The sequence below is a fragment of the Urtica dioica genome, chromosome 12 (assembly GCF_054948205.1).
Source record: "Urtica dioica subsp. dioica isolate 48M chromosome 12, U.dioica_male_clone48M_v1_H2, whole genome shotgun sequence".
In the NCBI taxonomy this organism is placed as follows: Eukaryota; Viridiplantae; Streptophyta; class Magnoliopsida; order Rosales; family Urticaceae; genus Urtica; species Urtica dioica.
In genome coordinates, this window is record NC_142767.1 from 17,704,279 (window position 1) to 17,719,365 (window position 15,087).

The window sequence follows — 15,087 nt, forward strand, 5'->3', positions numbered from 1 at the left end:
ACTCTCTGCCTCGAGTCGAACTAGTTCGACGGAGGCCTCGACGAATCCTCGCCGCGGAAAAAGAAGAAGAGAAAGAAAAATATATGATTTTGTTGATTCACTGTAAATTCACGAATAAGTTAATTTAATTAACGTACTGGAGTGAGTTAGGTTAATTAATTAACTGATTCGTGAAGGATTTGAAATTCACAAAAAATTTACAAAAATAAAAAATTAAGTCAATTGATATTCAAAGCATTCAATTAATTAACTTAATTCATAATTCAATCATTTAGTAAATTAATTTTACTCACAAAAAATTCAGTAACCAAGCTAATATTCAACCAATAAGTTAATTAATTAACCTAATTCACTCCAGTTAATTAAATTAATCTATTCGCGAAGGAAGTGAGGGCATTATGGTCTGAGTCGAATATATGACTTATTTGCTTAATAAAATGAAACTTGGACTGTAAATTTGACTAATTATAACAAATAATTTGTGTTATTTCGAGTTATATGTAAGAGTGTATGCAAATGCCTAGTGCATTTTTCTTTTCATTACACAAATAATTAACTCGGCATTACATGTTTATATATAATTTTGGTTTTTTTTTTTTTAAATGTGATTTAAATGAAATTCAATCAACGTTATTCAAAAACAATGACAGACTTTTAATAAGCTTTGGAACTTGTGAGCTGAATCTAGAATGTTTTCATTGTTATAAACCCCGTAGTGAACCACAAACTTTACTGAAACAGAATTCTAGAGTATAACAAGGGATATCAATTGAATTTTAAAATGATCATTATCAACTAGAACTAGAAAACAAGTCTAGCAAAACAATTCAGCAAGATTGAGTCTTTCTCGCTTCAAGTGCGAGCCGCCGGAGCTCCTGGCCCAGCAGGCCGGGCACCGGGCTGACCAGGCTTAGGCGCATCATCCTGAAAAAGACGAGAAAAGTTTCACACACACACACACACACCATTATAAATAAATAAATAATTAAGAGAGCCTGGTCTGACCCAAAAAGCCATAACAAAACATAAAACTGAAAGAGTCAACAAAATAAACACCTTGTCATTGGAAGGAAAAGTTACTAGTTTGGCATGATGTCTAGAAATGCAAATGAAGATAGCGAAAAGGCTCGGACAACTTGCAGTATTGTCTGCATATTTATTCTTACCCTGATGCGCATCTTTCTGCAACTATATCTGCCTGTTTTGTTGTAAACTTTTGGTTTCTATGGCCATTGCACAATCTGTAAAACATTCTAAAATCTATTGTACAAGTCCAAAGACGATTTCTTTACACGTTGTACTATTCGAGCTCGGAACCAGCATAATCAAAACTCTAACTACACACAATCACAGATAAAGATTAGATTGCGTGACTCACTCTCCGCCTAACGAAGAGCTGAGGCGGTGAACGGTTCCTCCGATTAGTGCGGGATCGAACCCTCACGACGTGGGCGTGGATCGCACAGGAAACGCAGTATTGCATCTTCGCGTACAGCTTAGGCAGAGTGTACTCTGCCACACAGAATCACTAATATCATAATATCATTCGCAATTCACACACAGATTAGAAGAAAAATAGTACAAAGATCATTACGGTCGTAGACACAGGCCTCTTGAACATCTCTCACGGCAGCTTGCTCGACGATGTTCCTCACGAGAAACCTCTTGATAGCCTTGTCCTACCAAAATTTTAAATAAAAAAAAATAAAAAATAAAACTCGTAAACTAAATGAACCGAATCAGTCGATCGGAATTCGGACGAGATTGAACAATTGTGGGAGAGAGAACCGATGATACGAACCTTGGAGCAGCACTTGCCGCAGTTGGGGCAGCGGATGAACTTGACGTGGCCACGGCCGTGCTTGTTGCGACCGCCATTTCTGCGCTTGAAGGTCTGCAGAATTCGGAGGAAGAAATGCAGAATCAAGGATACTACGTAGCTTTACATAAACGAATCGTGAGAGCGAAGATCGTACCATTTTCAGAGCGAGTTTGCTTATCCTAGCCTCCTGCTTAGGGTTTTCGGTATTGCAGCTACGTAAAAAGCTTGTATGGACGATTTTCAGTTTTATAGTTTAAAGTTTGAAGAGACGTGTGATGTCGTTTGGGTCTGATCGTTGCCGTTTCTTTACTCTCATTCGCAATTGATAATAAGGCCATAGACTAAATTTTTTTTTTTATATATATTTATCGTCGATAAACCGATTAATTACAAGGTCATTGGGAAAATAGTCAAATTAAACGTTTGATATTGTTAAATAGTCAATGTTTGGTAAATATTAGGTAAATAGTCAATTTCAAATATTTACAAACGTAAATCTTAAGTAAATAATCACTGTCATATATAGTCACGTCATCATTTATGGCTATTTACCTAAGATTTACCAAACGTTGGTTATTTAGCAATATCAAACGTTTAAGTTGGTTATTTTCCTAATTTTTTGTAGTTATAATGACATCTCTCTAATATGTAGGTCCTTAATTTTTTTAAAATTAATTACACGGAATGTGATTAGCTTAAAAAAAATATTACAGTAGTAAGTAACAATTGCCACATCTCTTTTGAACAATTGCCAAAATTCAATTCACTATACAGAGAAGGAGAAATATTCGAACGTAATTGTTGATGTCGTTTTAGAGTCTCATTAATCACGAAGAAAACAATATGGATATTATGTGTTTGTTTCGATTTAATTTAATAATGTGAGTCTCATAAAGACTACGTATAAGACACGAATATTAAACATAAGTAATAATAATTGCAAAGAATGAATTATAACTTAAACGATTTTATTAAGTTACGATCTTCAACACATTGGGCGAGCTCGATTGACTATGAATACAATCGACGAGTTCAAAAATAATAGTAGAGAGACAAAGAGAGAATATGTTAACGAGAATAATAACATAAAAATAATTAATATATAATACATTATATTAATATATAATATATTATATTTATATATTATTATCATCTTTTAAAATTAAAATAATACCATATGATAAGACTTTTATTTTATACTTGATGAATAATTATCATGTGTTAACTAAATAGATGACAAATATAAGAGTTCACAATATTTAATTTTTAATAAACAATTAACTTGTTACTATAATTTTGTTAGTGTTGAATATTGGTATTAAGCAAGACAAATTAAGAAATATATAATACATAACTAAATTAAAATTAAAGAATCACATCACACGTTTGAAGTTGCACATTGTGAACAAATAAATAAATAAGAATCATATCATCCCGTTCAAAGTTGCACGTTGTGGAAAAAAAAAACAAACAAAAAAAAAAAAAAACAAAACGACGACAACAACAACAATGGTAGAACCAAGCAAAATAATATTATCCTGCATCGGTCATGAAACCAAGTTCTTAAAGGAAAGCTTTGTATATAAAAGTAGATGTTTGTTTACGAATAAACTAAGCCTCAGATTTCAAGTAAATAGTAACGATATAAAACTCATTCAATTTAAATAAAGAAAAGCGAATTCATTAGATGCTATTTCAAGTTTTTCTTCATGACATTCATACATGAGATACACCATCAAAATAGCTCAAAAACAAAGGAGCTCTCAAAGTTTCCAGACCATGCCGGTTTCAATTTTTATTACTTCTCTATTTAATATGCAGCAGCAGCAAAATCAATCGCAGAAGCTTTTGCTCAGGCACAATGTTTGTCGTACACTTCGCCGGCGTATTTCCAGTTTATGACTTTCCAGATGTTCTTTAGATAATCCGGCCTCACGTTCTTGTACTGAAAAAAAAAAAAAAAAAAAAAATCAGCATTAGACTAACTCTCACAAACAACGCTATTCTTGCAAGTCAAGATTAAGCACAGAACGGGAAAATCCAATATAAACAATGAACAGTCCATAACTTATGGACAAGAGAGGACAGCTCAGTAGTCGGCATTTTTTTGTCTTCTAATTATTATCACTAGATAGCTCAGTGTTGATCATTAAGGCTTGTACAAAGCTTTTTGGCTGAATTCTTTGAATGACGTTACAAATTATTTGTTCAATTTTCAGCCAGAAATTGGACAAGACGTGCAATTTATGAGCAAGACCAACTCTACGTCGTCGAAATAACACTTTAAGTCACTGATAGTGACTTCCAAGCAGATTTCATGGAAATCTTATTTCCTAGCCATCTTAATCCATCGGAAGAAGAATTCTCATTTCACTGAAATACTAATAGAATGTGAGCTATGTTAGAGACCACATCCGATTATCAGATTGTTTATTTAACTCCCTGCCTAAAACAATTACAAAAATAATGATAAAAATTTGGCATGCAATCAATCTGCAAGCATAGAAAAATACCATTTAGCGGCATTGCAGCAACTATCAGAGAGAATATACTGCAAATTGAGTAGATAAATTTCAAATTATTTACCTGCAAATAATATGCATGCTCCCAAACATCGATACCAAGCAATGGAACTAAAGTTGCTCCTTTCGTGACCAGTGGGTCCTATTACGAACAATGAAAGAGTAAAATTAATATTATAATTTTATAATGCGAGAAAGATTAGTCCTCTTGCACATGTTTAGAAACTTCAAACAAGAGTGGGCATAGCCAAAAACATGAAAACAGCTCCAGAAATATATAAAATTAAAAAAAAAAACTATCACATCAAACCGCGATAAACCCCGAAGTATTACCTGGTTCGCAGTTGTTTCAACCACGAGTTTCTTCAACTCTTTGTCCGCAGCAAGCCACTGCCAAGACAAAGTACATCAAACATTCCCAACAAAAACAAAAAAACATAGAACACGAAAATCAATTGAAGTACCTGTCTAGTGAATCAATGAACATGATACGGCATCTTAGTAAAAAAAAATGAACTAGATACGACAAAGAGTCAAAACATACCACCCATCCCGAACCCTGCAAAGCAGCACCTTCGGTGTTGACTTTTTGCACCAACGCTTCCAAGGAACCAAAGTGTGAATCGATAGCAGTCCCTAGAGATCCCACTGGGGGCTCACCACCTCCTTCCTGTAGTGGGTACAATGCTTAGACGACAGAGTCGCTATTTAAATTTAAAACATAAAGGAATATTAATAGCTTGAAGAGCTTTCAATTATATAAACATACTTGAATCGGGGCGAGGTTCTTCCAAAAGATTGAGTGGTTGATGTGACCTGAAAGCAAGCTCCGGGGATTAAAAGGATCGCAATAGAAAATTCCGCACGAGCAAAAACATTTCAGCTATAATTATGGAGAAACCACGTCATTGTCAGTGTTAGGCTGCTAAAAGACTCGCAACGAAACGAATCAAAGCGTGAATGCGTAAATTGACTATGCTTAAGCTAATGTTGGAAATAGCTAAGAGATTCTATTATGTTGAGTTGTATTGTACAGCGAGCCATACAGATAAAGAGGTATCAAAACTGTTCTTTACCAATTGGTCTCACTCTCAACTATTTCCTAGGTATAACTTCCATGAATCGGTCAATAACAACGCCAGTGACGAACAAAACCTAAGAAGTCAAAAGATAACTCCAAGAGCACTTAGCTTCCAAATCCCCTCTCAAACACTTCAATTGACCTCAGTAATTACTTCCGATCACCATAATACAAACAAATGCATAGACGAAAAACGAATCAAAAGAACAATCAATCCAATGTTAAAAAGCCAAATCAGAAGCGATTCAGATGAGAGAGGAACCTCCGCCGTTGAACTTGATGGCGCTCTGCAATTTGGCGACGGAGGTGGAGTCTCCGGCGGAAATGGCGTCGGAGAGCTGCTCGAGAGCCTTGTTGTAGTTGGTGATGTAAGCCTGGTGGTGCTTCTGGTGGTGGATTCGCATGATATCGCCGCTGATTGCGGGCTCGAGAGCGCCGTAGTCGTAAGGGAGGTCCGGCAGCGAGAAGGTTTGGAGGCCGCGGGAGTGGATCGCCACCGCAGCCGGGCGGTGGAGGAGCTTCCTTGCAGAGAGGAGTCGGAGAGCCATGGAAAATGCTAAATATCAGATACGAAAATGAGTCCCCGTTTTAATGCCTAAATAAATTACGTTATTAAAAGAAATTTCTAACTAATACCATTCCAAACATTACGTCTAGATTTTGGGGAGGAAAAAAAAAATGCCGTTTTCGTTGCCGTTTCGAGCTCCTGATTTACGGAAAATCATCATATCGATAGAAAATCGAACGGAAAAAATGTGGAAAAGGGCAAGTGAAATGCCGTTTTCCATAAAAAACCGACGTGCCGATGAAAAATCGAACGGAAAAAATGTGGTAAAATATATATAAAATATATACATGTAATACATACATATATTTTTCAATTTTTAAACATATAAAGAAAATACATTATGTATATAATCTTTTTTAATAGAAAATTGTATATATATATATATAATATTTTATAAATGTGTGCTATTAATATATATAATTTTTTTAATTTTTTTTTTAAAACGAAAGTAGAAAACGATAGGTAAAAAAAAAGGCAAAAAAAAATGAAAGCAGCAAAAAGAACGACACAAAAAAGAAAAACGACAGACGAAGAAAAACGACAAAAAACGAAAAACGACGACGAAACGGAAAAAACAACTTTCGTCGGCCGGAGACCTTCCGGCAGCGACTTTTTCGCCGAAAATCGACGATTTTCGTCTACATTTGAAACCATGGATATAGCTATAGCCAACATTCCACAACTTATTAAAAAATAGCCAAACATGTCTGTTTGTTTCTTAACTTGAAAACTGTTTTTGACTTTTCTAACTTGAACAATTTTATGAAAAAATTGAATTCACTGTTTGTTTGATGATTCTCAGAATACAACTCAAAAACTTTTCAAACTGTTTTATGTTTTAATGAAGAAAATCATAAAACAGTTTTTAGGTGTTTTCCAATTTTTTCACTCAACTTTTTTAACTTTTTTTTTTCTTTTTTTTAATATCTCCTCTTAACACCTCATTCTCTCATATCAACATCATTTCATTTTATTCACTTTTGATTATCGAATTTGTTTTCGTTCCCCGGAAAACTTAAGTTTTACAATTATGGCAAAACTTTAAACAATCGGAACTCCATTTTACAAACTGTTAATTGGTCGTTATCATCTCGTCGAGCACATAAGTTTTCACTATTTTTAGTCAACATTAGGTATCAAAATTTGATATTTGTTGTATTGACTACAAAGGCAAACGGTGTTTTCCGATGAACTTGTGGACAATCAGTATAACTAAAGGTATGACCACTATATTCGCAGCAAAGACTTTCAATTAGTATATATCTCGACGCCTAATTCTTATGTGAATTATTACACTACAATTAAAAAAACTGAATAAAAAAATTGAAATCTTTACCAAACAGTGATTTGTCACTCTCTTTCTCTCATACAGTTTTTTCTCATCAAAACTTCAAAAATGCATATTTTCCTCATATGAACTCGAAATTGTATAATTCTAAATCCTACGGATTCGTGACGAGGAGAGCTTAAAAAATAGACCTATTGTGTTGGATGAAAAATCTTGTCTACTACTGTAGAATTTTACCGGACTTCACCATTGGTACATTAATTATCGAATTTTTAAATTATTTACTTTTTTTTGTTAATTATAACATGTTTAATATAATGATATTTAAGTCAAATATAATTGTCATTGGATATTTTCTTAAATATTTACAAACGTTGGCTACATCTCAATTTTATAGTTTAGTTTTGGCTACTAATTTATAACGCTCCTATTAAAACTCGCTAAATATTTAAGAGTAAGCAAAGTTTCTTTTTAATATCCAACTAAATTAAATTAAATATTTTAGTTAATTTAATTTATTTCACCATAAAAAAATTAATAAAATGAAACTTTGATTATAATTTATTTAAAATATTTTTAATATATTATATTAAATAAACGAAAAAGAATATAAAAATTAAAACGTAGTTACCCAAAAAAAAAAAAGTGATACTATTGACTAAGATGACATTATATATTATTAGTGCAAGCGCATGTGATGTTATCGGTCAAGATTACATGATTTTAGGATAAATCCTAAAAGGCATATATTTTTGCAGCCCATATGGCTTGAGCTCAGGATCTTTCAAACGATGTACGTGTGAGATCACCACTAGACTAAACTAGTTATCATAGTTACCGCTTAAAACGCTGATTTTGCCTTTTTTTTGCATTTAGTGGGGCTTTTTCTTCAAGAGTATTATAATTGTAATAATTTATTTATTCCAAAAAAAAAATTCAAAATAAACATATGTCTATTTTTTCAAAGAGTAATCTAAGATTTGTTTTGTTTCTGTCAATGTTTGTGAATATGAATATGTCTTACTTTTTCTCTGCAACCAATCTTCTCATTTAAGATTAACATCTTCTGGTGTCTTTTCTGAGCGTATATTTTTTTAGTGGTTTTATTTTTATTTTTTCTTTATTATTATAACGCCAAATATTTTCCAATTCATTAAAGGGAAGTGTCTCTTTTGTAAATATAGAAAACTTTCGTTTTATCATTTCGAAAAATGTGGACAAACTAGGTGGGTGCGTAAAACATATTTTATCTTTTCCAATCCTTTGACATGCATGAAAAAAATATTGCGACATCTAATTTTTTAAGGTTATAGAAATCGAATTTTTTTAATTTATATGTTTTTATAGATCGAAACGGCATATACATCCCATTTCCCTGTAGAAAAAAAGGTACAATGGAAGATTTAGTTACGATTAGAAATAAATTATCTATTTTTTTCATGGATTCCTTACTCTTTACACATTCAATTTGAAGTATTCATCCAATAAAAAAATATGTTTCGTAATTTCATAAACCAATTTTTTGAATTTATAATTAACTCCTTGATACAAATCACGATAATATATATTCTTTCTCTATTTTTTTAATTCAGAAGCATAATTTATTTGGTAAATAAAAATATTTAATTCATACTGATTGAGATCATTTAGACATTAAATGTGATTTATTGGCTGACCAAGCACAATCTTTTCTCTTATTAAAGTGTAATTGAGACAATAAATAAGAGATTAAATAAATAAAAAGATAATTAAACCAACATCCAAACTGACGTTTGTTATGATAATTTTTTCCAATCTTCAACGTTTTTTCTCTGCCAAAAATCTGGTGGTACTTAGTATAGCTTAGTTGGTAATTTCACACCACTTTCAAAATGAAAGTCGTTGGTTCAATTCACACTACCAGCAAAGCTGCCTTAAAAAATATATATAAAAAAAAAACCCTAAAAAATAAAAATAAAAATAAAAAAATCTTATTCATCTCCTTGAAGAGTTCAATGAACACATACGCTAACAAACAATAGGTCATTCTCGACGAATCTAACAAGGTAATATGTTAACACGTTTAAGTTTTTTAATCGAAAAAGTGGGTTATTTTTTTTATATAAATTTTTTTAAAAAAATTTGGTGTTGTTAAAAACAAATGTTTGTTAATAGACAATACAAAAATACATCAATAACCAACATCTCAATAAACTCAATTATTTTTTAACAAATAAATAATTATCATTTAATAACAATTATAAATAAGAATTAGTACTTAAGCACCATCATTTATTTTTTAACAAACAAACAAATTCAAGTTTATCTTCTCATCATATGACATGTCCAGCTCTTGCCATTTATTTCAAGTTTGCCAGTTGCCACGCACGAAAATTGACAAATTTCTCAATCCTTGATTAGTTTAGTTGCGATGACACATCTGTTAGTAAATTAATTCATATTTATTAGATTAAATATTTAGTCTCTGTTTTACTTAAAAGTAAGGCCCACTTAATATTTTTTTCATTATAGCCCTTGAATTATTTTCTTTACACAATAAAATTGATGAATACCCACTTATTTACTCCTTTATTTATTTTAAAAGCTCTTTTTGCAACAAAGTTTATAGTTTATTACTGGAATTTTGATATAGTATATTAAAAAAGCTAAAAGGCTAGGTTTACATCTTATAACTTGCCCTCTTTAAGTTTTAGTAATAGTTGCCCCCTTTAACATTCTTAGGCTCCACACCCGGGCTATTAAGCATACAATGTATTAGTACTTAGAGCAAACTCTTGCTGCTATGTTAGTTATTTGATATAGCTATTTGTGATCATGTACACTTATATATTATTAAAAAAAAATTACAAAAATATCTTATCACCATAATGTTAAGCAATTTTTTATTAATCCCTAATTTAATCTCAATTCAATTAAAAAGAAATAAAACAAAAAAATCTAAATAGCGGAGGCGTATCCAAATCCATTGGATTGAATGCAAAAGATGATGATGGTCTTCCAATTACAATTTGCCTGAATCTGTAGTATTCTTGTCGATGAGATACAAGAAAAAATATGTACTGTAATCAGAGACCATACTTGTTATTAATAACTGTCAGACAATTACTAATAACTATTGTCTATTTCTAACTTGGACCATCATCAAATTAGAATTGACACTTATGGTATCCACAAAATAATATTATGGCTTAAATATCCTTAAGTCACAAACTTTATTCTGAATTACATCACATCAATTTTGACTTAATTAATAATAAATGTTGATGTTGGACTTCGTCCTCCATCGATAAGCAAGCCTTTGGGCCCAAGCCCACGAAATCGGTTCATTTTGAGAAATTGGGCCGAGTTCGATCGGATCGACGCGCGTATTCGCGGGCTGACCCTCAAATTGAGGTAGGCCAATTCGCTCAGTCAAATGATGCAACTGCATTCCTAAAGATCCGAACAATGTATATCCCACACCACATTCCCCTTGTAACCGCCTCGCTCAAGACTGGATCTTCGACGACAAGTGTCTTCTCAGATAACGACGAGCCCTATAATTGACGCATGACGTGTTCCCGAGAAGATCGGAGCTCGCCAACTGCTTGACAATAAATATAGGATTATTACACCTTCATGGGCATGTGGTATTATTGTAATCTGCTTTCGAACTAAATCTTTGTAATTGTCTGATTCAAACAAATATTCTTAATACAAAGTCCAGAACTATCCCTTTTTTATTTTGCCCTCTCTTGAATTACGTATTAGCATTCATAATTTCGGATATCTAATTTAATCTTGTTACAGAATTCTGAGGCTCATCTCAATAAATCTAAATCAATTTTTTTAATCACGAATTATCGAGACTGTTTTTTGGTGTGATTCTTCACGTCAACAATGATCCAATACATTTATTTATAATATTAGTAGTTCCAAAATTATTATAACACATAAAGCAAAAGCATATTTGGTCAATAAATATCTAACACAATAGCGCGCGCAAAAAAAAATGCAGTGGGAAATGACTAGTTTATTTCAGTGGAGGCCAATCAAAACAATTCGTGTGATGGATTATTTTGATCAACAATCAAGATTCAAGAACACATATGGCTTTGTAATATTGAACATTGTCACTCCTAGAATTCACGTGTGTTTGACGACTCACTTTGATGAAAACCTCGAACTATAAACTACAACCAATATGTTGATTTGTGACAATAAGACATGAAAGATAATAATTGTAAAATATCAGCACAAAATCATTTTTCCGTGGATGTATGATCTCAAATGAGCGTTTTTAAGTACAAAATCTTTATGATGGAACTCTATATATAATAGGACGCTGTAGTTTAATAGCCAACAAAATATTCATGTTTTAAAAATAACCAACGTATGCGAACGTTTGAAAAAATAACCAGACAATTTAGGTGGCATAAGTGATAATTAATAAATATTACTTTTATGATTTTATCTTTTTAAATTCGTCACTTTCTATACCATAGTTTTGAATTCGTCACTTTCTCTCTTCTACTTTCTTTCCTACATTTTTTTTCTTCATAAAAACTTCAAAAATCCATATCTATCTCATATGAACTCGAAATTGAGTGATTCCAAATCCTACGGATTCATGGCGCCGAGATCTTCAAAAATAAATCCATTGTGTTTGATGAAAAATCATGTTTAATGCATCATGTTTACGTGTGTTTGTAATGACTTTTCAAAAAATATTCAATAAATTTTCATTTATTTCCAGATGATTTCCGAAAATTTTCAGTTATTTTCATATTTAAGACATTAACGTGATTTTTCTACATTTATGGTATTAAAAATTATTTTTCGTCCAGCACAACGGGTCTATTTTTGATGATCACGGCACCATGAATCCGTAGGATTTGGAATCACTCAATTTCGAGTTCATATGAGATATATATGAATTTTTGAAGTTTTGATGAAAAAAAAAATGTTTGAAAAAAAGTAGGATAGAGAAAGGACGAATTTAAATAATTAAAGTCATAAAATTAATTTTTATTAATTATCACTTATGTCACCTATGTTGTTTGGCTAGTTTTTGAAAAAATGCAAACATTGATTATATATCAAACTTGTTGTTTGTAATGGTCTAGTTAGTTACAAAATTCTATACTATATCACCACTTTATTTTTAATAAAGCTTGAGAACTCAAAATTGAGCCAAACAAAATACAAAAAACCTTTATATTCTTAATATACTTTCAAAACTTGTTCTAATAATACATCGATTTTCGTTCTTATTTCGGGATATCTCATCCTTGAATGCATTTCCTATTATGTCTTTACTTAAAGACATCAACTTTTATATCCGGAATACCTCTAGTTCCTTATATCATTTTTATTCCCTGACGACGATGAAACGAAGAGACTATTCGAAAACGAATAAGTATGGACTATGCATTCTTTTTCTCTTTCAAATTTTTTTTTTTATTGAAAAAATTGATTAAAAATGTCTCTATTTTTTTTATTCTTTATAGTAGTGTTTTTATTTTTACTAACATTTGCATAAAAAATTAAAAGTCAAGATTATGTAGATATTAATTTTAATCTCACTAAGGATATTTTATCCGGATATTTAGCTCACGAAGTATTTAACGAAGGAGTCAAAACGTAAGAAATTATAAACTTTGTGTCTCACTTGAAGTACTTACGTAATAGTTGTTTTTTTTTTTCCTTAATGAATTATCTTGGCTCATTTGATTATGCACTTGCGCTAAAGATTAATTCGAAACAAACCATTTGAAAATATGTAGCGAAGATGTTGACGACACATTATGAATTGTTGTCAAGGGCTATGACCTAATGAGATTGTTATATGATTCTGCGATCCCATCAATTATATATGCTGAGTTCATTTATTTTTGTATCCCTGTATTTATCAAACCAAGGACCACGTGATTAATCAATTATGGTCCAGTTATAAGAAATTTAAAACAATTAAAATAATACAAGGTGGCGGAGGAAATAAATAAAAAAAAAAAAAAAAAAAAAAGCAAACTTCCCCTTAACCAATTTTTTTTTTTTTTTTCGATCCAACCCTTTAACCAATCTAATTAGATCTTTAGAATTATGGGAGTCAAATCAAGCATACGTATATAGAAATGGCAAAAAAAATTGTGTACTAGTTTTAACTTTTATTCAACTGATTTGGGAATAAGAATACGATTAATTTGTTTGTTTTATTTTGTTTTGAAACACAGAGTACACGGGGTAATGCAATAGACGTAATTCATATTGAAGTTAAATGTCAATCACTTGTAATTGGTGTATTAATAATTTAAAATCAAGAAATAAACCATATCGCTTGTATTGTGCGTGTCCGTTTTTTTTTTTTTTTTTTTTGAGCAATTGTGCGTGTCCGTTTAATGGTGTAATTCCAACATTATCGCCTGTAACTTATTTGTCATATTTGTCAAGAAGTTGCTTGTTATATTCACTTCTGTTTTAATTTCCATTTTCTTGTTCAACATTCAACACCCTTCCACGAAAATCAGTTTCATCGATCATCCTTATTACCATAAATTTTCAGTTTCAAATATTTAATTTACATAACAGGCCTGGTCAATTCAAAATTGTCGGCCAAATTATCCTTCGTAGAATTTTCTTTTCATTTTTAAATATTTTTTTTTTCATATCTCACAAAAAGAGTTGTTTGTTAATGTCACTTCAATTTTGATCTCCATTTTCTTGTTGAACACCCTTCCACGAAAATCAATTTAATAATTGACCATCTTTATTATCAGTAATTTTAAACTACAAAAACTTGGTCAAATCAAAACTTTGGTTTATTTTAGATTCCTAGTTTGAATTTGAAACTTTCTTATTGGTCTATTTATTTATGTTCCAAAACTAAAAGTTGTTTTGTTTCGCTTTGTTTTTTGTATTTTTGTAGTTGTTTTGCATTTGATTTTGACCACATGAGGCTAATCACGACAAGCAAACACTAAAAATAAAAGAAAAGAAAAAAAGTTCCTGTTTTTGCCTGTGAAAACATATATATTAATGATCCATCTTTAGAAGAACTACTAAACTCTTTTTTTTTTTTTTTGATAAATTACCGCAAATACGTAACATTAATTTTCTCAGGATTACAATCACCATCGTCGTTGTCTTATAGATTCTTTGATTTAGGATATCAGATCAAGCTTTGTAATTATTTATTTGTACTTTATTTAATAACTGTAAAATAACCGACAATGTTAACAACAAAGATTGACAATAGATTTGTTATTATATTGCCAAACAAAAAATAACGGTCAACCTAAACATGTTTGACTACCGACTCAACCTCATTCACAAATCACAATTAAAAATAATTTAAAAATAATAACCACATCAAAACTCAAAAAAGCCAAATCTCCTTCTTTTAGGATCTCTATTAAATTAAAGTCCATATTTCTCAACTACTCCAACGAAAATCGCCAAACATTCACACACGCATATACCTCAAAAAACAAAACAAAAACAAGACTTCAATATAGAAAAAATAATCTAAAAGATAATAAAAAAATTACATTTCCAGACAACAGTTACTGAAGAAGAAAAAAAAAAAGCCATGAATTGTCTGCTTCTGAATCTGTGCTACATATAATCTACCCTATGCGTGTGTATATACATCTTCGCGTATGACGTCAGCATGACGAGGGACCAAAAAAAAAAAAAAATCGACCGTAAACTATCAACGTAGCATATACGGAATTGATCAACATACAAAAAAAAAAAAAACCAAGAAAAATTGTAAAATAAATAAAAATAATGAACGAATGATTAAACGAGAGTCGATAATTCTCAGTT

General features: G+C 31.2%; 2 protein-coding genes across 2 annotated transcripts; both read right to left on the minus strand.

The window, feature by feature from the left end:
- Positions 1–713: 713 nt before the first annotated feature.
- LOC149379752 (small ribosomal subunit protein eS26y-like) lies at positions 714–2,034 on the minus strand. The gene is made up of 5 exons (XM_089603564.1): positions 1,977–2,034; positions 1,802–1,894; positions 1,595–1,679; positions 1,379–1,512; positions 714–924 (listed from the first exon to the last, which is right to left on the minus strand). The coding sequence occupies exons 1-5, from the start codon at positions 1,977–1,979 to the stop codon at positions 853–855; spliced, it is 387 nt and encodes a 128-aa protein (XP_089459690.1). The 5' UTR covers positions 1,980–2,034; the 3' UTR covers positions 714–852.
- Positions 2,035–3,481: 1,447 nt separating this feature from the next.
- LOC149379753 (superoxide dismutase [Mn], mitochondrial-like) lies at positions 3,482–6,027 on the minus strand. Its single transcript, XM_089602882.1, has 6 exons — positions 5,688–6,027; positions 5,114–5,160; positions 4,889–5,014; positions 4,678–4,734; positions 4,409–4,486; positions 3,482–3,767 (listed from the first exon to the last, which is right to left on the minus strand). The coding sequence occupies exons 1-6, from the start codon at positions 5,971–5,973 to the stop codon at positions 3,675–3,677; spliced, it is 687 nt and encodes a 228-aa protein (XP_089459008.1). The 5' UTR covers positions 5,974–6,027; the 3' UTR covers positions 3,482–3,674.
- Positions 6,028–15,087: the final 9,060 nt, after the last annotated feature.

Coding starts and splice junctions, on each gene's coding strand:
- LOC149379753 (XM_089602882.1), bottom strand. CDS start 5,973: ATGGCTCTCCGACTCCTCTCTGCAAGGAAGCTCCTCCACCGCCCGGCT. Junction 5,161..5,687: donor CATCAAGTTCAACGGCGGAG/GTTCCTCTCTCA, acceptor GCTTGCTTTCAG/GTCACATCAACCACTCAATC. Junction 4,735..4,888: donor TGCAGGGTTCGGGATGGGTG/GTATGTTTTGAC, acceptor TTGTCTTGGCAG/TGGCTTGCTGCGGACAAAGA.
- LOC149379752 (XM_089603564.1), bottom strand. Junction 1,513..1,594: donor AGAGGCCTGTGTCTACGACC/GTAATGATCTTT, acceptor TCTGTGTGGCAG/AGTACACTCTGCCTAAGCTG. Junction 925..1,378: donor AGCTCTTCGTTAGGCGGAGA/GTGAGTCACGCA, acceptor CGTCTTTTTCAG/GATGATGCGCCTAAGCCTGG.